We start from the raw sequence: 24,454 nt of genomic DNA, 5'->3' as shown, positions 1-24,454 counted from the left end.
AGCACCTCCACAGTATTTTTAAACACTTCCAGGATGTTGCCAAACACAGTAAACTGCGTTCTTGGTGCCAGTGTGGTGGTATTCCTGGGCCATACCATCTCCACCACCAGCTCATGTCCCCTGCCCAATGAGGCACGTGCTGTCCTTTCAATCCCATGCCCAGACACACTCAAGAACTTATACTTCTTCCTTGGCATGTTAAAATTCTTCCATCACCATCTGAGGAATGCTGCTATTATGCAGGAGAGACTCACTGCCACACTTCACAATGCCAAAACATGGCAAACAAATCAGTGCTGTGGATGCAACAAATGGAAGACAGTTTCTCTGCTGCCAAGAATGACTTGGCAAATACTACCTAATCGCCCTGCTTGCCATCGTGGTGGACACCAGACAGATTGTTATTGTTGCTGTCCTGCAACACCACACTGGAAACATCTGACAGCCACTCATTTTTTTCTCTGTGCCACTCAACGGCTGGAGTGCATATGACAGAAGAGCTCCTCACCATTTGTGAGTCAATCAAAAATTTTCAGCTGTTGGTGAAGGCCCACCACTTCATGATCTTCACTGACTACAAGCCTATAACATTTGCTCTCTCAATAGATATGGACCAGTGCTCCCCACATCAATTCCAACAGCTGTTGTTCATCTCCAAATTTACTACTGACACACATCACATCGACTGAACTGACAACATCATTACAATCTGCTTCAGCCACACCTGTGCCATCATATCATCCCTAGACTACAAGGCACAACCCAGAAGTTGCCTGTCTCCACCTGGATGCTGCTTCAACGTACATCATCTCCCAGCTCAGACAGCAGAATCTGGTGCAACACATCCACTGACTTACCGCACCCATTCCTCTTCATTGCCTTTCACAAGGCTGCATTTGTTCGGATACAGAATGTGACACACCCTGGCATGCACATGTCCACCACTCTAGTGATGCAGTGTTTCATGTGGCCAAGCATTCAGAGGGGCTGCATGACCTGGTCTTGCATCTGCCTCATCTGTCAGGGTGCCTAGGTCATCCACCGCCTATATGCCAATCACTGCCTTCACAGAATGTCAGGTATTGCTTCACCAACATTCACGTGGACATCGTCAGCCCTTTACCTTCCTCTGATGGCTGCAACTACCTCCCCACCATGATGGACAGGTTAACCTGCTGCCCCAAGGCAACGTCAATACTCGTCATCACATCACCATCATCATGATCATCATCATTATTATTGCCACTGAAGCTGCCATCTTTGACTACATGTGAACTGCTCATTTTGCCTGCCCATACCCCATCACACTGGACTGCAGCTGCCAAAATACATCTGCCCTTTTTTGTGCACTGCAGAACTCTGTGGGGCTGATCTGCACCTGATGTTGCGCTACTATCCAGCCACCAACATCATGGTGAAACAGTTCCACCATTCCTTCAAAGCCACTCTTGTCTGCCAGAACAGCATGTGGACTGCTGCCCTGTCACGGATATTTCTCATCCTTCGTGTCACTCACAAGTCTGAGCCTGAGACATAAGCCACTGATCTTGTTTACAGCCAGTTGCTTGCCATGCTGGGCGATTTCCTAGAGCCCACTAACCTCCCGCAGATGATGTCAAGCCCGGGTTTGTCGCCAGCTTGCAGAACAGTGTAGCTCATCTGTGAGCCCCCCCCCCCCCTCCCCCCAGCAACACAGAGCATCCATTCCATTCACAGCGACCTCATTTCATTCACACACATTATATTGTGCATTGATCCTCACCAACCCCCACTTCACCAGCACTACTTCGGCTGCCCAACGGGTCCAGAAGATGTTTACCTTGCATCTTCATGGCACCCCTACCAGCATTTAGATTAATAGGCTAAAGCTCAGCTACATGCTGCATGACTATTCACTACGCAGCCTGATTACCATCTTTGAGAAACCCCGTAGATACCCATGCCTCTGACAATGCCACTGCCAACACCATCCCCGCCACCACATTAAACATACCCATCACCGAAGCCCCCGAGATGCCATCCTACCAAAACTACAGTCAAACGCACTGTGGGCCACCCACCATGCTATGACAGCACCACCCCCAACCTACTGCCCATCGAGAACACTGGTGCCAGCATCTCAAAGTCCCACGATGCTCATATCCCTGCCCCTCTACCTCTTTTGCAGCCTACGCCCAGTGCAGTGATTTCACACCCACCACTGACAACAGCTGATTATGCCCCCAATGTCATGTACGCCACTGACAACAGCTGGTTATGCTCCCAATGTCGCATTGCAGCCTGCACCACTTCCATACAATAGCCATGTACAGAACTCTAACAACAACGAGGCACTGCTGTGGGAGGTATAAAAAATTGCACAACATGACTGGTTGAGAGCAGCCACGTCAAGCCTGTTTCAATTGTCAGGTGTTACTTTACAAGTTCCCAGCACTGCACCCCAGTCCTGTCACTGCCCGTCCTCATGCCAGAGGCACCGGCAATTTATGCTCACAGTATCTGGTGCAGGCATTTTTACTGCCAAATTTTTCAACATAGCTGTTAGCCCCTCCTCGCAGCCACTTGGTAGCGCTCCTGCAGCCTTAACTCTGCAGCCCCACACTGCCAATGGTGCCCAGCACCTGCCCACCACAGTGCACAGTGACAGCACCTTCCTCCCACCTCATGCACCATCAGTTTATTCACCACTCACACTCGCTGCCAGTATCATGTGTCTAGCTTACTATCACACTGCTGACTGGCACTACTGACAACCAGCCGCCCCAGCGACCTCACGCCTGGCATTCTGACGTTGGGCACCTGCCTCCACCGCATGCCTGTCATCCTTGGTGTCGACGCTATTACCCACTGCCTCACCGTTGGTACAACACCCATCTTCACCGGTACCACTGACCTCCATTGTCATCACCTGACTGGGGTGCATTGAAGGAGCCTCCCCGAAGATTGTGACAGCAAGACACAAATGAGAACCGCAATCGGGCACACCCTGGGCAACATTGATCTATCAGCGGCTAATCCATCAACAACCGGAACGGACGTCTGAGAAAATGAAGACCAATAAGACCCTACCCAAACGGTCTTTTCTAAGGCCACTTGTGATGATGTCGATAAACATTGAAGGAATATTGAGAGACAAAGAAGTTTTATTATCTGGCTTGTGTAAAGAATATCAATGTGACTTCCTCCTGATTCAAGAAACTCATCGGGGCAGTACAAGACCCACACCCAAAATAGATGGAATGAAGATGATCTTGGAGAGACCACATAACCGGTATGGTAGTGCCATCTTCGCCAGGCCAGGAATTAGAGTCACTTCTGCATCACTGAGCGACAGGCAAGACATTGAGATATTAACCATTCGAACTCAGCAATATAACGTTACCTACGCAGCATTGGCCCATAATTTGCACGGTCAATGCAGTTGTTAAGCCTGAACAAGTTCCTTTCAAAAGAAGGTTCACTTTTAAAAAGGCCAATTGGAAGAAATTTAGAGCCCTCATTGATGTAGAAATAACAAAAATCCCCCCACAACCTGAGATGTACAACTCTTTTGTCAAACTCATTCAGAAGGTGTCTAGGAAAAAAATACTGCGAGGATGCAGAACACAGTATATTATGTGACTGTCTGAGGACACAAAGCCACTACTGGAAAGATACCAGAAGCTCTTCGATAATGACCCATTTGATGATGAGACACTTCTAGCAGGTGATGAACTCATGTCAGTCATAGCTGAGAACCGCAAAGCCAAATGGTGTGACATTGTGGAGAACCTGGACATGAAAGTGAACAGTAGGTGGGCTTGGAAACTGTTAAAGAACTTTAACGGTGACGCCACAAAGTCAAATGATAAATTTACTAATATCACAGCAAACCAAGTTGCCACTACACTCCTTATGAATGGCAAAACCCACGGCAGAAAGTACCAGGAACCATTAGCATGTGATCTGGCAGAGGAAAATCACCACCTCAAGGCACCATTTACAATGTTAGAACTTACTGCAGCCATTTCCTGCTTGAAGATTAACAGAGCTCCTGGTATCGATGAATTTAGAGTCGAGCAAATTAAAAACTTTGGCGGTAATACCCTACAGTGGCTGCTAGATTTGATAAATGCATGTTTAGAAAGGCTCCAATTTCCAAAGATGTGGAGGAGAGCGCGAGTGGTTGCACTTCTGAAACCAGGAAAGGACTCTGATGATCCAAAGAACTTCCGACCCGTGTCTCTTTTATGTCACTGTTTTAAGATCTTGGAACACCTGACGCTAAGTTACACAGAAAGCGTCTTGGAACAACAGATCATCCCACAGCAGGCAGGTTTCCGACAAGGCAAATCGTGCTGCGGTCAAGTCCTGAACCTGACCCAACATATCGAGGATGGGTTTGAGAGGAAAGAGATCATGGGAGTGGCATTCATAGACCTTTCAGCTGCATATGATACTGTAAACCATCGGAGGCTCCTTAGGAAAGTATATAATGTGACAAGAGATTACCATTTAACATCACTGATAGGTACTTTCCAGCATAATAGGAGATTTTTCGTCTGTCTCCAGGGCAAGAAGAGCAGGTGGAGAAATCAGAGGAATGGCCTACCTCAGGGAAGCATCCTCGCCCCAGCTCTGTATAATATATATACAAATGACCAACCAGTGCCAAACACCACGGGCCAATTTATGTATGCCGATGACATTGCAGTTGCAGCCCAAGGTCACAATTTTATGGACGTAGAGGAAAAATTAACCAGTACCTTGGAAGCTCTCTCCCAGTATTATGAGGCAAACCACCTAAGGCCAAACCCTTCCAAGACACAGGTCTGTGCACTCCATTTAAAGAACAGGGAGGCAAATCATGAATTAAATGTAATATGGAGAGGTGAACGTCTCGAGCATTGTAAAACACCCAAATATCTTGGTGTCACGTTGGATCGCACACTGACCTATAAACATCATTGTAATGCCACAAGGGAAAAGTCTCAACATCATCAGGAAATTAACCAGCGGATCCTGGGGTGCAAACCCAAAAGTCCTGAGAACTTCAGCCCTTGCGCTCAGTGTGTCAGCCACGAAATTTGCCGCTCCAGTATGCATCAACACACATGAGAAAACTTGATGCCGCGGTGAATGAAATGGCACGGATTGTTACCGGAAACTTGAGGCCAACCCCAGTGCTCAAGATGTACTTAATCATGGGGATCGCACTGCCCAACATACAACGTAACATCGCTGCTGAAGCCGAAAAAACCAAGCAAGAAAAGGACATGCGTCACCCTTTACATGGACACCAGCCTGCTGACCGACGGCTTTGTTCAAGAAATAGTTTCCTGTCATGTACCCGAGCCCTGGAAGGGTCGGCTGCAGAGAATTGTTTGAAAAGGTCGGAAATCGACCAAGAAACCCCCATAAAAATGTAAAAGAAGAACTGGCGCCTGGTGGAGACCTACCATACACAGTCTGGAGAACCCTAAACCGTTTGAGGGCAGAAGTGCCAAAGTGCAAAACAAACCTGCAGCAATGGGGTTTCCTAAAAGAGAATGAGAACACTCTCTGTCTGTGTGGTTCTGTCCAGGATCCTCAACACCTGCTTATTTGTCCATATTTAGACCAGCCCTGCACAATGAATGACTTATGGGAGGCAAATGACAAGGCCATATTGGCTGCTGATTTTTGGAAGTCTGAAGTCTAGTTCCGGACACTGAAAGTAAGTAACCACCTGACTTATCAACTTAGCTCTGCTCTTTCAGGGGAGGGGCAGAGATGGAGGAACTGTATTGCAGCCCTTCACTGCAGGTTGGTCATTGCAGTTCTGTATATTCCAAGCTTGCTACAATCGTCTGTAAGGCAGCAGGTTTCTTCATTCATGCATTTACTTCCATCCAAACTGTCAGTTCTGCTATGTAATTTGATACTACAGTCATTGGCTACTGGTACAGGACAAGAGCTCAGCTCCTAGTGAGGTTTCCGCTTACCTAGCCTCACTCTCAGTCTTGGTCTTCTCCTCACAGCACCCACATCAACCTCGGCCCTGTGCCCTTGCCATGATGGAAATGTCACACGGCGATGCCTTTGTACCAAGATGCCTATCAATAAAATAAGTTTTAAGACTCACCCGCAGTGTGCTGTCTCTGTGCCTGCTATACAGCATGGTGTGTAAATAGATGTTTTGCACTGCAAGTTATTGATTTTTGTGGAGTACCTATCAAGCTTTATTTCACAGCTTCATAATCAATGTAGCAAGTTAGGTAGGAAAACATTCCAACAGCAGTAATACCTGAATGAACACCAACGCAGATTTTGTAGATCAAATGTACACCGGTTTGCTTTTTTACTCTCTTGTTCCTACAGTCACGGCAGACCTATAGTAGAGTCAGTGGCAACATTGTTGTCAGCTTTCGGCTGTGAAGCATAAATGGCTGCATGTAAAAACAATAGCCGTGTACAAAGCTGTGACAACACTGAGGCACTGCTGCGAAAGGCACAAAATACTGCGCTATGCGACTGGTTGAAAGCAGCCACGCAACACCTGTTTCAACTATCAGGAATCTCCTTTTGCCGACTATTATAATCTACAAATGCCCGCTTTACAAAAAATGAATCAGAATGAAATTTTCACTCTGCGGAAGAGCATGCACTGATATGAAACTTACTGACAGATTAAAACTGTGTGCCGGAGTGAGACTAACTCAGTATCTCTGCCTTTCGCAGGTAAGTCCTCTATCAAATGAGCTACTGAAGCACAATTCATGGTTCCTCCTCACCGCTTTATTTCCACCAGTTCCTCATAGCCTACCTTCCAAATTTCACAGAAGCTTACCTGCAAAACTTGCAAGATTAGTGCTCCTTAAAGAAAGAATACTGTGGAGACAGCTTTGCAATGGCCTGGAGGGTGTTTCCAGAATAATATTTTCACTTTCACATCTGCAGTACCACTTCTGTGAAGTTTGGAAGATAGGAGATGAGGTATGGGCAGAAGTAAAGCTGTGAGGATGGCTCTTCATGCTTCAGTAGCTCAATCAGTAGAGCACTTGCCCATCAAAGGCAAAGGCCCCAAGTTCGAGTATCAGTCCAGCATACAGTTGTAATCTGCCAGGAGCTTTCAAATCATTTATCATTAAACTCTTGCATTTAGCTGTGCTTGAGAAGTTATGAATGAACATAATATACGAGCATAAAAGTAACTATTTTGAAAAAGGCTGCTTCATCCTCAATTTAAGTGAGTAGATGCTGTTAGTCCACCACCACCTCTTCACTTTTTTGTAATTAGAATGATGATAGTCTGAAAAATACAAATGTCAAGATGGTACCTCGTCTCCTACCTTCCAAACTTTACAGAAGCTCTCCTGCTTCTGTAAAGTTTGGAAGGTAGGAGATGAGGTAATGGCGGAAGTAAGGCTATGAGAACGGGGCGTGAGTCATGCTTGGGTAGCTCAGTTGGTAGAGCACTTGCCTGCGAAAGGCAAAGGTCCCGAGTTCGAGTCTCGGTCCGGCACACAGTTTTAATCTGCCAGGAAGTTTCACATTACATTACAATCGAGAACACTCGGCATGCTATAAGATGTGGTTTTAGTTTATGACGCTTTTTCATGAACACCAATAATTATCTGAAGCTGGTCGCATTAAGAAGAGAATGGTTTGCAAACTTTTCTCTTGAAGATAGATCTGTACAGTGGCAGTATTTCAAAAGTCAAACATTTGTGAATGGGGAGCATTGCTGCGATGTTTGAAATAGATGAATATGAAATAAAGAATGTAGCTCCTTGATTTGCGTAGCCTTCCCTCCTGTCAACAATATTCCTCGAGTGGGCCAACTCGAATGATGGGATTTTAATCTTGTACACAAGAGCATTTCTACAGCTAGAATTACATTTGCTTGTATTTTTTATTTTTCTTAATTCAGTTGTATATGTGCTCCTAATTCAATAAGTTTTGCCCTGCAGCTCAGATATTGTCAAACTATCAATGTTCTGACTGCACATGATGGTCCCTGGAGCAGCAATATGTTACTTATTCTTGTAACCAGCATCACTGAAATCCCACAAACACCTATCACCTATGCAAAGCACAGATATCCAAAAAGCGAACATTATTCTCCGTTCCCCACTTCATATTTCAGTTTGTCTACACCCTACGAACACACAACCTCAAAACTCACGCAACTAGTGTCGCCAAAGTTGGAATACGCTGAAACTGTTTAGTTTCACCGACGAGTTGCTCAAACGCGAGTTGCTCAAACGCATGGGAAGCATGCGCAGTGGCCTGTAGTGCAGTCGCCTGCAACCTAGTGTTGTAGTGTAAACTAGGCTTAACTGCCTGATGTCTGCGATCTGTTTCTTTCGACCGCTACTTACCGTTGTTGCCACCTATTGGCAAATAGTGGAAGCAAAGTTGTACACCTTGTACCTACAACAGGCTAGTTCCATATGCAGCAGAGATTCTGAGTGAATATCACTGTGGATTTTGGCTTAATACACCAACAGTAGATCAGATATATGAGCTGAGGCAAATACATGAAAAGGTGTATGAGTATAATATTGAGCTTCATAAACTCTACACAGGCATCAGCAGACCTTTGGTAGTCTTGATAGAACAGAAAAGCTAAATTATTTGCTACTGCTTGGGACACAATAAGTATAATAAAAAGTAGGATAACAGCCTGGTTTGGACATTTCCTTAAGATGGATACTGAAAGAACAACTGAAAAGGTTTTTGAGTGGATGTCAACTGAAAGAAGACAAAGAGGAAGGCTACAAAAAGCTGTGGCTAGAAGATGTGGAAGAAAATACAAAGTCTCTTAGAGTCAGAGGACAGTGGAGAACTGTGCTGGAGAGGGCAGAATGGAGAAAACTTGTTGAAGAGGCTAAGATCCACACAGAGTTTAACACCATGAGGAGAAGGAGAAGAAGAATTCTGACTCTGGCTTCATTTTCTGAATTGAGATCAAAATTTATTTCCAGTTGGCAGCTTTTATAGAATTGGCTCTCAAAAGATTATCTAAAAAGTCATAGGCACATTTTGTAAGTAAAGCAGGATCTAACACAGGACAAATAAATCAATGTTGGTGTTTCATGAGAATCTTTGTTGGGACTTCTGTATTTCTTGTAATGATTAATAATCTCTGCCATCATTTATAAGATCTAAAACTGTATTATATCCTGTTAATACAACTGTCCTCCATTGTAATAACAACATAAATAGCCAGAAAATTTGTGTTTATAATAAGATTGCCCACTAATATTATTGGTTAAGAGTGAATGAATTGTTGCCTGAATGTACTGAAAAACTGATCGTAGTTTTTATTTAAACACCTTGGCCGTCTAAGCCATTTGCTTCCTTATCTTTAATTTTCACCTTAAGCCTCATATTATTAGAATGGCTCTGAACTTGTTGGGTTTGGGCGCATGCGCGCGCGCGCGCGCAAAAACACACACACACACACACACACACACACACACACACACACACACACAATGAAGCTACGCTCCCCCACACCCCAAGCCCCAAGCACGCACTAACAGACCTTACATGAAACTGATGCCGACTTTCTTCACATAGACTTCTATTTGTGATGAATCTGCAGCAGTCTGCCCACTTATTTGGTTATAAATGACAATTACAAGACTTTGAAATGTTGATTATTTTGCCAAAAGTGTCAATAAATTAGAAATATTCAGTAGCAGTAACATTTACACAGTTTCAAATAATGATTTGATCCATTGATACTTGACTAAAATTATTCACAGAAGATAATGTTAAATTAAACAAATCCATGTAGTACATCTGGCTGGCCTAAATAGTTTGATTGTTGGCCATAGTTCAATGAAAGACGATGTCAACATGATTATACATGACCATTCTATAGCAGAAACTATGATTATGTTAGTTTGCAGTCATTACACAAGCAGATAACCAATTGCAATTACTTGTTATACAATTATGTGCAGTTAATAATGTACACGAATATTTTAGTGGCAGGATTTGTCACTCTCACTCTCTCAAATAATATTAAAAAGAAGAGTTTTCTTACCTGGCGCATCATCTCATAAACCTCTGGGGGGCAGCCCTCAGGTGACTCCATTTTATAACCCTTTTCTACATGTTTAACTACGTCTGCTAATGGCTAAAAACAAAAAAAAAGGCAAACATTTAGCATATTATTCCTGCTGCAAATTTACCACAGATGGAAATAATATAGTCATAATTAGAATGATTATTAATCTTAAAATGTTGGGACACAGCTTTTCATAATGAAGATATCTCAACTTTTGAGTACACAAAATAAAAGTTATTAAAATTCAGACTAGACTTGCACACCATTTACTTAGAAAGAGCTGGTAGTAGAGTGAGGCATTAGAAGTATTTAGATGAGGATATATGGGAGGACTGAGCAATTGCATCATCCCACAGTGACTGGTCCTTCATCAGTGGTAGCATTAGCAAGTAAGACTGTTGTACAACGCACTATTTTTTATGAAGAAAAGTGAAAACTTTGACATTTTTGATAGATTTTTCCCCCACTGGTCTTAATATTGCTGGAAACAATATTCACAAATATTGTCAATAATTGGGCGTCACTAACAGCAATGCTGTTGTTGCTCATAACTTTGTAGAATATGAGCTATTCTTCACAGTTGTGCAGGGTGGGCTTACATACCAGGATTATTGAAAGTTAGAAGATGTTCTGAACGAGAGTTTAGCGAAAAATTTTCTCCATTTGCAAATCTCTGCAGACGCCTCTTTAGTATATTACATTCTGCACAGAAATTAGAGTCATCTTAGATTTAAAAATCTAGTCAGTTGCCTTGCTTCATTTCTGACTGTATCACTATTCAGCATAATAATAATACGAATATAAACATGACATGATATGTATATTCTTCTACGTTTGCTGTTGTCTCACTCTAGTTTCGTAGTTTATTAGGCAGACAGGATTTAAATGAGATAGCAGCAAACACGAAACAATACATGGCTTAATGTTCATATTCGAATTATTCTTATGGTGAAGAGAATACTGCATGTGATTCAAAATTCATAAAAGTTCCTATCAGCAGCCATGTCTTCTCACAGGTATGAAAAAATTCAGAACGTAGAGTTGGCCATATTGACAAACATCCCAAACAGTCTTGCCAGTCGGATTTTCGTAGTACACTGAAATGCTGCTACATTCGAAGATGAACAATACGGAATTTGTATTTACTTCGTTGGATAATGTATGAAAATGCAGTGGTCAAAACTCAAGGCAGAGAAAAAAGCTCGTCTTCCACCTTTTTTTTTTTAATTTATTTACTGACGCAGAGGTTTTGGCGCCAGTATTTATCTTTGTGCCTGCAAAGCATGCCTGTGTAGCGCTACATACGTTCAATGGCAGAAGTTAGTTGTGGCGGCACCTACCAACACTTTTCAGAACTTCCGCTTACTTTGCACTCTATTCTAAGCCACAGTCGGTTTTTTGGACTACAAAAACTGGAAAAAAGTGCGGCTTAGATTAGAGTAAATACGGTAGTATTCTTCATGAAAATTCTGAACATCTCATGTCAAGTGTCCTAAATTTACAGTTGCTGCCAACTTCAGTGAGCCAACAGTAATGGTGTAATAGTAGCAGTGCTAAGTGTTGTTATTCTTTGTTAAGCATAATCAACAATATACAGAATAAATAATGAATGACAAAGTAATTGCTAGACCATCAACTTTTTCCCCTATGACACCCATAAAAGTTGGAAGCTACAGAGGAAGTTTCATTCGTGCTAAGTCTAGGAAAATCATAAATCACGTCACAGAATGCTGCGATCTTGAGAAGGGCAACAGTGAAGTACTGTCCTGCCTTCTCCTCAGTCAAGGTACCTTCTTTCCATACTCTTACTAACATGTCCATTATACATTTGCCGAAGGCAGAATGCTGAAATAACTTTGTTTAGATAAAGACAGGACCAAATGCATCTGACAAAATGTGAAACACGTACGTGGCTTGGCACTGTACAGTTAGGTTAACATTCAGAGTTATGTTATTTCTATTGCTTGTGCTCAGCATCTGCTGGAATGGTTAGTCAACGCAGAAGTGTACAATAATATGCTGAAGCTTTAACAAACAACGTACGTCAATTATGTAATGAAGAATAATGAAAATGTTTGCTAATGCCATTAGCCAGAACTATGTAGAGAGCAGTAGCAACAGTAGTAAGTCATGTGTGGATAGTTCATAATGTGACAGTGTCAATGAAGACCCAGACATTAACTTCACAGGGAAATGAAACATTCATGCAAAATTTTAAAGGAAATTGGATTTTGTTTTAAAAATATAAAAACAGAAGGACATTACTGGTGGAGAACATACTTTCTTTGTGTGCCCAGTTTTATTGTCCCGTTTTCATTTCCTTAATTTTTCTGTAGAAGCATGTTTTCACAATGAATGTAGTTATATCTGCTATATGTGCTCCTCAGTTATTAGATCTTAAAACAACAATTTTATTTTCTTATTTTCTTTCACTTTTCTGCAGAAGATTATATTAATAGCAAATGTAGTTTTATTTGTAGCATTCCCACCACAATCATTAGACTGAAAAACAAGCTTTATTTTCTTATGCTCTTCTCCAGAAGAATACAGCAACAGTGAATGTTGTTTTATATGCTGTGTGCAAAACACATACACTTTAGAACCCATGTTCCATTTGGACTGAGCGCAATTATGCCGCTTGTGCGTAATTCAAAACAAACTACAGCACAACCTAACAACCTGCAGGGTGCCCAGCTAAAACAGAAATTGTGAAACGGACAGGTCATACCTAAGTTCACATTTCTCAGTGGCTAGAGAGCCAATCAGAGTGCTGCATACAGTCATGCCAATGTGTGTCCTTATTTAATGTTACGTTATTTTGTAATTCTGACAAGAGTGTTATGTGAGAATGAGTGTGATTCATTGTTTGAAAATGGTAAATATTAAATAAATGGGCAGTGATTACTGATCAGTGTTGTACACTGAACAAAAGTAACTAAGGAACTGTCTTACGTTTAGAACTTGTTTTGTTTGTGAAAAAAAAGGTTATTTATTGAGAAAGATAATAAATAATTTACATTTATATACCCACAGACTGTACTGTGATCCCTTACACCATGTATCATGTAAGGGAAGTACATTTGACTGCAAATGAAGGAGGAGGAGATTAGTGTTTAACATTCCGTCGACAACTAGGTCATTAGACGGAGCACAAGCTCGGACTAGGGAAGGAAATCGACCGTGCCCTTTCGAAGGAACCATCCTGGCATTTGCCTGAAGTGATCTAGGGAAATTACGGAAAACCTAAATCAGGATGGCCAGACGCGGGATTGAACCGTCGTCCTCCCGAATGAGAGTCCAGTGTGCTAACCACTGCACCACCTCGCTCGGTCTGACTGCAAATGAAAGAAAATCAAAATTGTAAAAAAAAGAAATTTGACTCTTCAACTTTCAAACCAATTTGCACTTTGGTGGCCACCATACTGGCTGACTTGTACAAAAAAACTGACATTATATAACAAACAAACTTTTATTTTAAAACAGGATGCTACATATGAAATGGACATCAGAAGTGCATTAAAAAGAATTAATTTCGAAGTTTTAGTTTTTACTTTTGCAATCAAATGTATACCTATCACATACAACAGCAAAGAATTAAAGGGGGTACAGTAACTTCTATATTATGAATTTAAAATTCGTTGTTTTGACAACTTAGCCGAGGTCTATGCTCACAAATTATGAATCAAAACATGCAGTTTCAGGAGTTTTTTTCATTTTATATGTGGCACGGGGATAGTGAGATCTTATAGTAATGTTTTGTAGAGTAAAGAGTGTGAAAACAGCACAAAGCATCTATTATGGAAAGAAGGTGGCTTAACTCAGTGGAAAGTGGTGACTGTTTGTTGGCCAGAGCTAGCAAACCACTGATCCTCTTACCGACCTGTAGCTATGATAGAAATTACGTACGGAAGTAACAAGGATTCACATAAGCACATTAAAGAGACGGTAAGCTTCCAATGCTATTATTATAGCTAAACTGCTGAATTATTTTTGTAATTCCACAACTATGACATGTATGCAGCTGTATGCAGCATAGTTTGCTCCAACAGACACAATAATTTATTTAATTTTTTTCTTCATCACATCGTTTATGCACTTTCTGAATTATTTTCTGGGCATTGATGTATATAACTGGGCTACAAGACCTCATAGAATTTATACATGGAGTTCCACTATACAAAAAAGCAAAAATGTTTTTATTTTTTGCAGATTAGAGATATAATATATGACCTCTGTTCCTTAACATGTGGGACCCAGGTTCCAAGAGAGATACAGATATCAGGAAAGACTGGGAATCTGGATCTGCAAGAAGAAAAATAAATGCTGAAAGAGAAGTATCGAATCAGGTTTTAAGTGTAGGTACGAGAAGTTTCTCAAAAAAACTGCATCTGGTAGTATGGAATCACCTGAATTGATTGCTCCAACTTTCAAAAAAGTACTCCAGACACACATAGTAATGAACCACTAAAGCAAGAAATAAACAGAGTCAAACTAGCCAATCAGCATCTGAAACCCCTGTGGTGACCAGTGGAACTCACAGAGAACAGCTGAACTCCCGGCCAGTTAGCGCGGAAGTCAGTGATGAAATTAAAGAAACATTTGTTATTTCAGATCGTGGAATGTGCACGTTTCCTATAACAGATTCTCAGCCGCATGATACTGCTTGAAGCAGCCCTGCACAGCAGTTAAATAACAGTGATGAAGAATATCCCAAAGTCAATGATAATAGGCAATTTTATAATTTTCGTTTCTCAAGAAAACAAAATAATGGTGAAACCCAACATCATCACTGGTTGGTTAATTCAAATTTTCAAAATATAAGTTTTCTGTTTTCCATGCAGACTACTAACTCAGGTGGTACGAGGAGGGTGCTGTGACTGGAAACTCTTAAGCAGTATTTTACAAGGACATGAGAATACCAAACACATCATATGGCATTTATGTTCCAATGGATGACAACACCAAAAGAAATAAAGCACGGAAAAACAAAAGATCAAGAAAACTAAAAGCTAATTCGAGAATCCCAAACACATTGGCACAATTATTTCAGAGATTCATTATTAATTTCTTAGCCTCTCATAATCTGGCATTTAGATCAATATAGGCAACAACAGAGGGAATTCTGGTAACTTCCTAGATTTGCTTAAAATAATTGATACCTAAGTACAATGCTACATTATGGGAACACATGAAAAGCATTAATGACAAACAACTTACACATCATTATTTAAGCAAAGATATTCAGAACAAATGGATCATATAGATGTCGAAAACAGTTACTGATGAAATTAATCACATGGTAAAAGATGCAAAATATTATTCAACTTTACTCGACTGAACAGACTGTAATGGAGTTGAACAAATGTCAGTTATCTTAAGGATTTGTAATAAATCAACTGGTACAACAGAAGAAATCTTTATTGGATTTCTAGTCATTGCTGAGATCACTGGAGAATAGCTTGCTAATGTAATACTGGAACAGTCAGGAGAAAAAAATGGAATAGATGCTCAAAACTGTTGTGTACAAGGGTACGACAATGGAGCAAATGTTGCTGTCATAAGTAGCCAAGTTAAAACTCTATTTTTACACTCTGCAGGAAGCATAGTAAGCATCTGCTGCTGGTAGATGCAGCTAATTCTTCAATGACAGCAAAAACATTTTTGGTTTTATTCAGAAAAAATTTGTTTTCATTTTCAAGATCCAGTAAATGCTGAAAATTAATCTCAGGCAAATAAAAGCTGACTATGAAACCTTTGATCAGATCACAGTGAAAAAGCAGAATAGAAGAAATGAAAGCTATACTATTACAATTTGATGATGATGTTTAATGCACTGAAAGCTTAAAAAAAATAACATGGCAAAATCAGACACACTCAGTGGTTATGATTCAGTTTTGAACAAAATGCACAGCTTAAAATTTATCATATCATTGCAGTTATGGTATGAGATATCACCACATGTTAATGTTACAAGCAAATTATGGCAATCTGTACAAGTCAATTTGAGTATTGCTCTTTAACATTTGCATACATTTTTTGACTGGATCAAAGAATATCAACAAACTAGATTCAAGCAATGCTTGTCCAATGCCTGTCAGTTTATAGAGAAAGGCAGTTATGATCTGCCAAAAGATTTTAAAAATAAAAGGCAAGCCAAAAGGAAAATGTATTTTTTATATCTTCAAATGTAACACAGTTTTCGGACAACACAACACACATATAAGTCACTGAGTAAGTTGGCCTGTGTACAAGTCGGCATTCGATTAAAAACTGAGTCTCAGTCTAGCGGCCGCTGCTCGGCTGGCCGCTTAGGTGGCGCAGCTGCTGCCTGGCTGGCAGACAGTGCCGCACGTAGAGGACGTGCGTAATTGCGCGGCGGCACTTTGAATAATCGGCGAGTCACAACACTTTTCCCCCCTTTGAAATTGTTGCACTGGTCTTGATGGAGGTGTCCTGGAGATGGCTAACGTCCATAGGCGTTGTTTGACTCGCCGTAAAGTCTCGAGGAGGAGGCTTCCCGTACGGACGGAAATGTCCCCGATGATAACGGGTCGAGATGACAGGAGACGTAGGGGTTGAATCTGCTGGGGCCCCCTGCACCAATCTGCCCGTTGCGGCAAGTCCAGTTGATATGACAGGAGACATGGGCGATGTGTCGGCGTCTGTTGGAGGAGGAGGCGAGTAGATGTACTCTGACAGAGGACGGTCCTCCGGTTCCGGCATGGGCACGTCTCCTGGTGGCGTCCGTTCTGGTGCTGGCATCGCGATTACGGTGAGAGGGCTGCATTGTGAGTATTGAGAGATGCCAAGATCCCGAGCATCAGGTAGAGCCAAAGGTGGTGTGGCGGCATTCGGAACAAGCGTTGCTGGCACACGAGGTCGAAGCTGGTCCGAATAACACACTGCAACACCCGTGTCCGTCTCGATTTCATACAGGCATCTGCCACAGTATCTTAAGATGTGGCCCGGACTCCATTTTGGCTGACTGCCATATCCACGTACCCAGACGAGGTCATCGGCGGTGAACCGGCCAAGTGAAGGCACCCGCGGCCGTGAGGTGGGAGGCCGCAGAAGATGAAGTAGCGTGCGGGGCTGTCGGCCATGTAAGAGCTCAGCCGGGCTGTGATCGCCCAAGGGGGTGAAGCGGTAAGACGCCAGGAACTGGAGAAGCGCGTCATCAGCAGCAGAAGAAGTCAGAAGTTTCCGCATCTGAGCCTTAAATGTGCGGACCAGCCGTTCAGCCTCACCGTTGGATTGTGGATGGAACGGTGGGGCCGTGACATGCATAACGCCGTGACGAGCACAAAAATCCGCAAAGTCGGAAGAGGCAAATTGCGGACCATTATCAGTAACAAGAGTAGAGGAGAGGCCTTCCAAAGAAAAAATGCGGGCGAGAGCACTGGTGGTTGCCGCGGTGGTAGGTGACGTGCAACGGACAATGAAAGGAAAGTTAGAATAGGCGTCAATTACGAGGAGCCAATAAGTACCTATAAAGGGTCCCGCAAAGTCAGCATGAATGCGCTCCCAGGGCTTCTCAGGCGAAGGCCACGGTGACAAAGATGACTTCGGGGCAGCGGCCTGTGATGCACAAGGGCCACAGGCAGCGACCATGTGTGCGATGTCAGAGTCGATGCCAGGCCAGTACACATGACGGCGTGCCAGAGATTTTGTGCGAGACACACCCCAGTGCCCTTGGTGAAGGAGGCGCAAGACCGAAGCACGCAGAGATGCAGGTACCACAACACGCGGCGAAGCATTGTCAGTGGAGAGGAGGATAACACCATCCCTAGCCGTGAGGCGGTAGCGCAAAGTGTAGTAGTTCCGCAACGGATCAGAAGTCTTAGCGGACGGGCGATCTGGCCAACCCTTCTAAATACAGCGTAAAACCCGGGAGAGGGTAGGGTCAGAACCCGTAGCAGCCGCCAGCCTGTCCCCAGTGATGGGGAACCCGTCCACAACCCGCTGCTCGGCAACATCCAGGTGGAAACACAAAAGTTCGTCCCTATTGAATGCCTGATCAGGACCCATGGGAAGGCGAGACAAAGCATCAGCATTCGCATGTTGAGCCATTGGCCGGAAATGAATCTCATAATTGAAACGGGACAAGTAAAGAGCCCAACGCTGGAGGCGGTGTGCAGCCTTGTCGGGAAGTGACGTTGATGGATGAAACAAGGAAACAAGCGGTTTGTGATCCGTAACAAGATGAAATTTTGAGCCATAGAGAAAAACACCAAACTTATGAAGAGCATAAATGATGGCCAAAGCTTCTTTCTCAATTTGAGAATACTTTTGTTGGGCATCAGTGAGCGTTTTGGAGGCATAAGCGATGGGTTGTTCCGAACCGTCAGAAAAACGGTGCGCAAGGACTGCACCGACCCCGTATTGAGAGGCGTCTGTGGCAAGAACAAGATGTTGGCCAGGTCGATAAGTAGCCAGGCACGGGGCCCGTTTCAGCATAGTCTTTAATTTCCGGAAAGCCGCGTCACATGACGCGGACCAGTGAAAAGGCACGTTTTTATGCAACAGGCGATGCAATGGCTGAGCCACCGACACCGCAGACGGTAAAAACTTGTGATAGTATGCTATTTTCCCCAAGAAAGCCTGCAGTTCCTTAACAGATGTAGGGCGAGGAAGGGCATCGATCGCAGCAACAGTGTGTTGAAGCGGACGAATACCATCCCGAGAGAGTTGAAACCCCAAGTACGTGATAGATGCCTGAAAAAATTGTGATTTATGAAGATTACACTTAAGACCGGCAGTCTGTAAGACATTAAAAAGTGTGCGGAGATTTTGAAGATGTTCTTCAGTGGTGGAGCCAGTGACAACAATGTCGTCCATGTAATTGATACACCCCGGGACAGGGAGCAATAATTGTTCCAAGAATCGCTGAAAAAGAGCAGGGGCGCTAGCAACCCCGAATGGCAAGCGTTGGTATTGATAGAGGCCGAAAGGCGTGTTAAGGACCAGAAACTGCCGGGAAGTAGCGTCGAGAGGAAGTTGATGATAAGCTTCAGACAGGTCAATTTTAGAAAAATACTGTCCTCCAGCGAGTTTAGTGAACAGTTCTTCAGGACGGGGCATAGGGTAAGTGTCGATGAGGCATTGAGCATTTACAGTGGCTTTGAAATCGCCACAGAGACGAATATCACCATTGAGCTTAGCAACTACAACGACAGGAGAGGACCACTCACTGGAAGTGACAGGAAGCAAGACCCCTGAAGCAGTGAGACGATCCAACTCCCGTTTTACCCGATCACGATGGGCCACAGGAATGGGCCGAGCCCGAAAAAACTTAGGCCGAGCAGTGGGTTTGAGCGTGATATGAGCTTCAAAGTCGTTTGCACGGCCTAACCCAGGAGAAAAAAGGGACGAAAATGTCGTCGACAAGGAATCCAGCTGAGCATAAGGAATAGCATCAGAGACAATATTGACAGAGTCATCTATGGAGAACCCAAAAACGTGAAAGGCATCGAAACCAAAAAGATTTTCTGCGGTGCTCTGGTCGACCACAAATATGGGAATAGTGCGAACGACGGATTTGTAAGATACCTCAGCATTAAACTGTCCCAAGAGAGAAATCTTCTGTTTACTGTACGTCCGTAATTGCCGAGTGACAGGGGACAGGAGTGGAGAACCCAGCTGAAGATACGTCTGAGAATTAATTATAGTGGCCGCAGAACCGGTATCCACTTGCATGCGAACATCTCGACCAAGGATTTGGACAGTGAGGAATAACTTCCCTGAAAGGGAAGAAGTGCAATTGACAGACAACACAGAATCAGAATCAGCGTCTTGTTCATGAACATCATGTACGCAGTCGGATTTACAAACGGAAGACACATGACCTTTCTGTTTGCAATTGTGACACACAGCCCAACGTTGGGGACAATCCTCGCGTGAATGTTTCGTAAAACACCGCGGACATGAAGGAAGTTGCCGGGGATTTTGCTGCAGTTTCTTAGTGGGTTGTTTACGGCTAGGCCGCGGCTGCGCGTGGGAGCGTACTGCGGCCACGTCGGCCGGCGGGGACGTGCCGCACACGTCGTCAACAGCGCACAGAGGTTGTACTTCCCCGACATCACCCCACGCCTCTATTTGCGCCCCAGCGGAGCGAGAAATTTCAAAAGACTGCGCAATGGAGAGAACTTCATCGAGAGTCGGATTCGCCAACTGAAGGGCACGTTGCCGAACTTCTTTGCCGGGCGCCGACCGGATAATAGAATCCCGTACCATGGAATCGGCATAGGATTCTTTGTGAACGTCAGTAACAAACTGACACTTTCGACTGAGGCCGTGAAGTTCAGCAGCCCAAGCGCGATAGGACTGATTTGGTTGTTTTTGACAACGATAAAAGGCAACACGGGAGGCTACCACATGCGTTTGCTTTTGAAAATAGACAGACAGAAGGGAGCACATTTCAGCAAAGGACAAAGACGCAGGATCCTTCAAAGGAGCCAATTGCAACAACAACCGATACATTTGAGGTGAAATCCAGGAAAGGAACAGAGACTTACATGGTTGTTCGTCCGTGACATGAAATGCCAAGAAGTGCTGTCGAAGACGTTTTTCATAATCAGACCAGTCTTCCGCCATCTCGTCGTAAGGTGGAAAAGGAGGTACAGCCAACGACGAGAAACGCCCCGCATTTGACGCCGCGACGAAATCGCGAATCGCCGCTGTTAGAAGCGTTTGCTGTTCAAGGAGATTTTGCAATAGTTGCTCGACAGTAGCCATGGAACCCTGTGAGTCAACGGTGAAAAGGAAAAATCCACTACCTCGTCGCCAATTTTTATATCTTCAAATGTAACACAGTTTTCGGACAACACAACACACATATAAGTCACTGAGTAAGTTGGCCTGTGTACAAGTCGGCATTCGATTAAAAACTGAGTCTCAGTCTAGCGGCCGCTGCTCGGCTGGCCGCTTAGGTGGCGCAGCTGCTGCCTGGCTGGCAGACAGCGCCGCACGTAGAGGACGTGCGTAATTGCGCGGCGGCACTTTGAATAATCGGCAAGTCACAACAGTATTTAATTATGAATGTAGATATGAATGTAACAGTCTCCCAAAAGCCTATATGAAACCGATTTTTTTAACCCCATGATTGACTACAATTGAGCAATGTGGATTCAAGATTTATGTATTTAAAACAACATTTTGAAAATTTGGTTTTCTCTATGGTCTAAGTACATTACAAGTTATTCCAAAAGACCACATATCAAGAAACTGTAAAGATTTACACACAATTCTGCAAGTGGGTGAGAACTGTTACATTCTACCTTGCGTATTACAAGAAGAATTGCTAATAATGATCCCAAAATTATCTAACTTCATTAAATATGTGAGACAGCTACTGCAGTACACAACAGAAAATAACTTAAAATTGCCCAAATGTTTACATTGTAATTCAAATTTTATTAACAATGCCCATAAGTGCAGCCTCTGCAGAAAGGAGCTTTTCAATCAGATATAACAGCTAAACTGGATTAAGGAGTTCACTAAGGATAAAAGTCAGAAATTTTGATTTCCATTAATGTTTAATTGTTAGTTATTACTGAAATTACTGAATAATGTTACATAAAATCAAAACATATTCATTTTTATGAATAACAGTTTGGCACTTCCAAAACAAAATAAAAAAGCTTTCTCTATATAAAACACATCCTCTTGTGCCACCACATGGCCTGGCAAAATTTATCTTGCCCACACCAAATTTAGGTCTTGCTACTGCTTCTGTATGACAATGCACAGCAACTCACAGTAACCTACAGTATCCTCAACCAGTAACAAACTTCATGAAATTTATCAGCTATCTACTGAACATCTCCTATCAGTCCCAAATTATATCTCTGTGATTTAGATTTGTTTGGGGCACTAAAGGATGAAGGAGTGTTACGGGGAGGGTTATTGATTAAAATAGCAGTATTTTCTCAATTAGTTGTTGGACAGACCCCTTTTCATTTTTCAATAAAAAGATCAAGAAGCAGTTTATCTGGCAGAAAAGTTTCATTTTCAATTATGGAAACCAGAAATGTGTAATTATGTCACCAATAACTGTGCAAACAAATTCAATTTAAAGCTGTGCATCAGCGTACACATTTCTCAATTAGTTGTTATTAGAGTGAATTGTTAGTTCATAGCACAAAAAAATTAAAATATTTTAAACTTTTTTGTTACTTACTATTCTTGGATATGGGACCCTGCCAAATGAATATATTTCCCACAGAAGAATGCCAAAACTCCACATATCGGATTTGTTTGAAAATATCTGTGGAAAAGAGAAACATTTTATAATACAAAATAATCTTCAACACTCCACTACAGAATTCACACAATGACATGTCAAGCTATAGTACTGTCTATTAACAGTTTTTGTCTGAAGTTCCTTTGAAAGCCCTAAGAGAAGTTTTATGACATTCTTATGCAATTACCAGCTCTTAGTAGGGATTCTCAGTATATATATCAAGAATCTATACATATTCTCTCTCTCTCTCTCTCTCTCTCACTCACTCAAGGCACCAACAAAATTATATCATGGTACCACTCATAGTTCAGGAGACAAAATATCATAAATACTGAGATGCATGAAAAAATGCTACAAAGACACTCCTACAGTTGAGTGAACTTAAGGAAATTCTTGGCGCCTGTCAGCACTTTTGACAGCTTTCAACAGTGAAGCATAAATGGCTGCACACAAAACAAAAGCCATCTATAGAGCTATGAAGAGGGGTTGCCATAGAGACATTTACAAAATCGTGTAGTAGACATGCAAAGCATCACCAGCAATATAAACTGTCCTGGATTATCTCACACTAAGAGCACTGAAGGAGTATATATAAAATTTAATTTATAATAGAAAACTGGCAAAATGAATGCCCAGGGAATGCTAGGTTATTAGCTAATATTAAATATGAATGACAATAGTATACTGTAAGCAATCCATTCACACTTAAGAGACTAGTAAAAGGAAATTGTATACATTCAAATTAAAGAAGAAGCTGATAGTAAACGTCAGATCTGGTAACAGCAAAAAAAATAGATGCAAAAGGGAGGAAGGGTGGCAGAGAGGAGATCACTTAATTTTGTGTTGCTCCTACACTGGTGCAAGTTTTGTATGGCTTATTTACTCAATCAACTTCTCATTTAGCCTTGCAGGGTATGTACATTCTGCTCTCACACAACAGAAAAAACCAAGTCAAAGATAAGGGACCCACATCAGTTGCCAGCAATACTAGCCTCTAGATGATAGAAATGACCTAGTTATAAACAGGGAAAAAATAATAAAAAAAATATAAAGAATAATATTGTCTCAGCTTCCTATAAGACAAAGTAAAATTTACAACACTCAAATGTAACAGCTCATAGCACATTCCACACTATATATATATATATATATATATATATATATATATATATAATAGAGGGAAACATTCCACGTGGGAAAAATATATTTAAAAAGAAAGATGATGAGACTTACCCAACAAAAGCGCTGGCAGGTCGATAGACACACAAATAAACACAAACATACACACAAAACTCTAGCTTTCGCAACCAACGGTTGCCTCGTCAGGAAAGAGGGAAGGAGAAGGAAAGACAAAAGGATATGGGTTTTAAGGGAGAGGGTAAGGAGTCATTCCAATCCCGGGAGCGGAAAGACTTACCCTAGGGGGAAAAAAGGACAGGTATACACTCGCACACACACACATATCCATCCATACATACAAGACACAAGCAGACATTTGTAAAGGCATTTGCCTTTACAAATGTCTGCTTGTGTCTTGTATGTATGGATGGATAGGTGTGTGTGTGCGAGTGTATACCTGTCCTTTTTTCCCCCTAGGGTAAGTCTTTCCGCTCCCGGGATTGGAATGACTCCTTACCCTCTCCCTTAAAACCCATATCCTTTTGTCTTTCCTTCTCCTTCCCTCTTTCCTGACGAGGCAACCGTTGGTTGCGAAAGCTAGAGTTTTGTGTGTATGTTTGTGTTTATTTGTGTGTCTATCGACCTGCCAGCGCTTTTGTTGGGTAAGTCTCATCATCTTTCTTTTTAAATATCCTTTTGTCTTTCCTTCTCCTTCCCTCTTTCCTGACGAGGCAACCGTTGGTTGCGAAAGCTAGAGTTTTGTGTGTATGTTTGTGTTTATTTGTGTGTCTATCGACCGGCCAGCGCTTTTGTTGGGTAAGTCTCATCATCTTTCTTTTTAAATATATTTTTCCCACGTGGAATGTTTCCCTCTATTATATTCACATATATATATATATATATATATATATATATATATATATATATATATATATATATATATATTACTTGATATGGTTATAATAGAAGGAAACATTCCACGAAGGAAAAATATACCTAAAAACAAAGATGATGTGACTTACCAAATGGAAGTGCTGGCAGGTCGACAGACA

General features: G+C 42.3%; 1 protein-coding gene across 1 annotated transcript in view; it reads right to left on the bottom strand.

Annotated features, from left to right (window-relative positions):
- LOC126095741 (tyrosine-protein kinase CSK) overlaps positions 1–24,454 on the bottom strand; it is a 234,352-nt gene that overhangs the window by 10,020 nt on the left and 199,878 nt on the right. Inside the window, exons 8-9 of the mRNA XM_049910509.1 lie at positions 22,221–22,307; positions 10,019–10,111 (exon numbers count right to left, since the gene is read on the bottom strand). Coding sequence (XP_049766466.1) covers positions 10,019–10,111; positions 22,221–22,307 — 180 coding nt within the window. The remainder of the gene's footprint in view (positions 1–10,018; positions 10,112–22,220; positions 22,308–24,454) is intronic.

The sequence above is a fragment of the Schistocerca cancellata genome, chromosome 8 (genome assembly GCF_023864275.1).
Source record: "Schistocerca cancellata isolate TAMUIC-IGC-003103 chromosome 8, iqSchCanc2.1, whole genome shotgun sequence".
NCBI classification, from domain to species: domain Eukaryota; kingdom Metazoa; phylum Arthropoda; class Insecta; order Orthoptera; family Acrididae; genus Schistocerca; species Schistocerca cancellata.
This window is presented reverse-complemented; position numbering and strand designations above follow the sequence as displayed.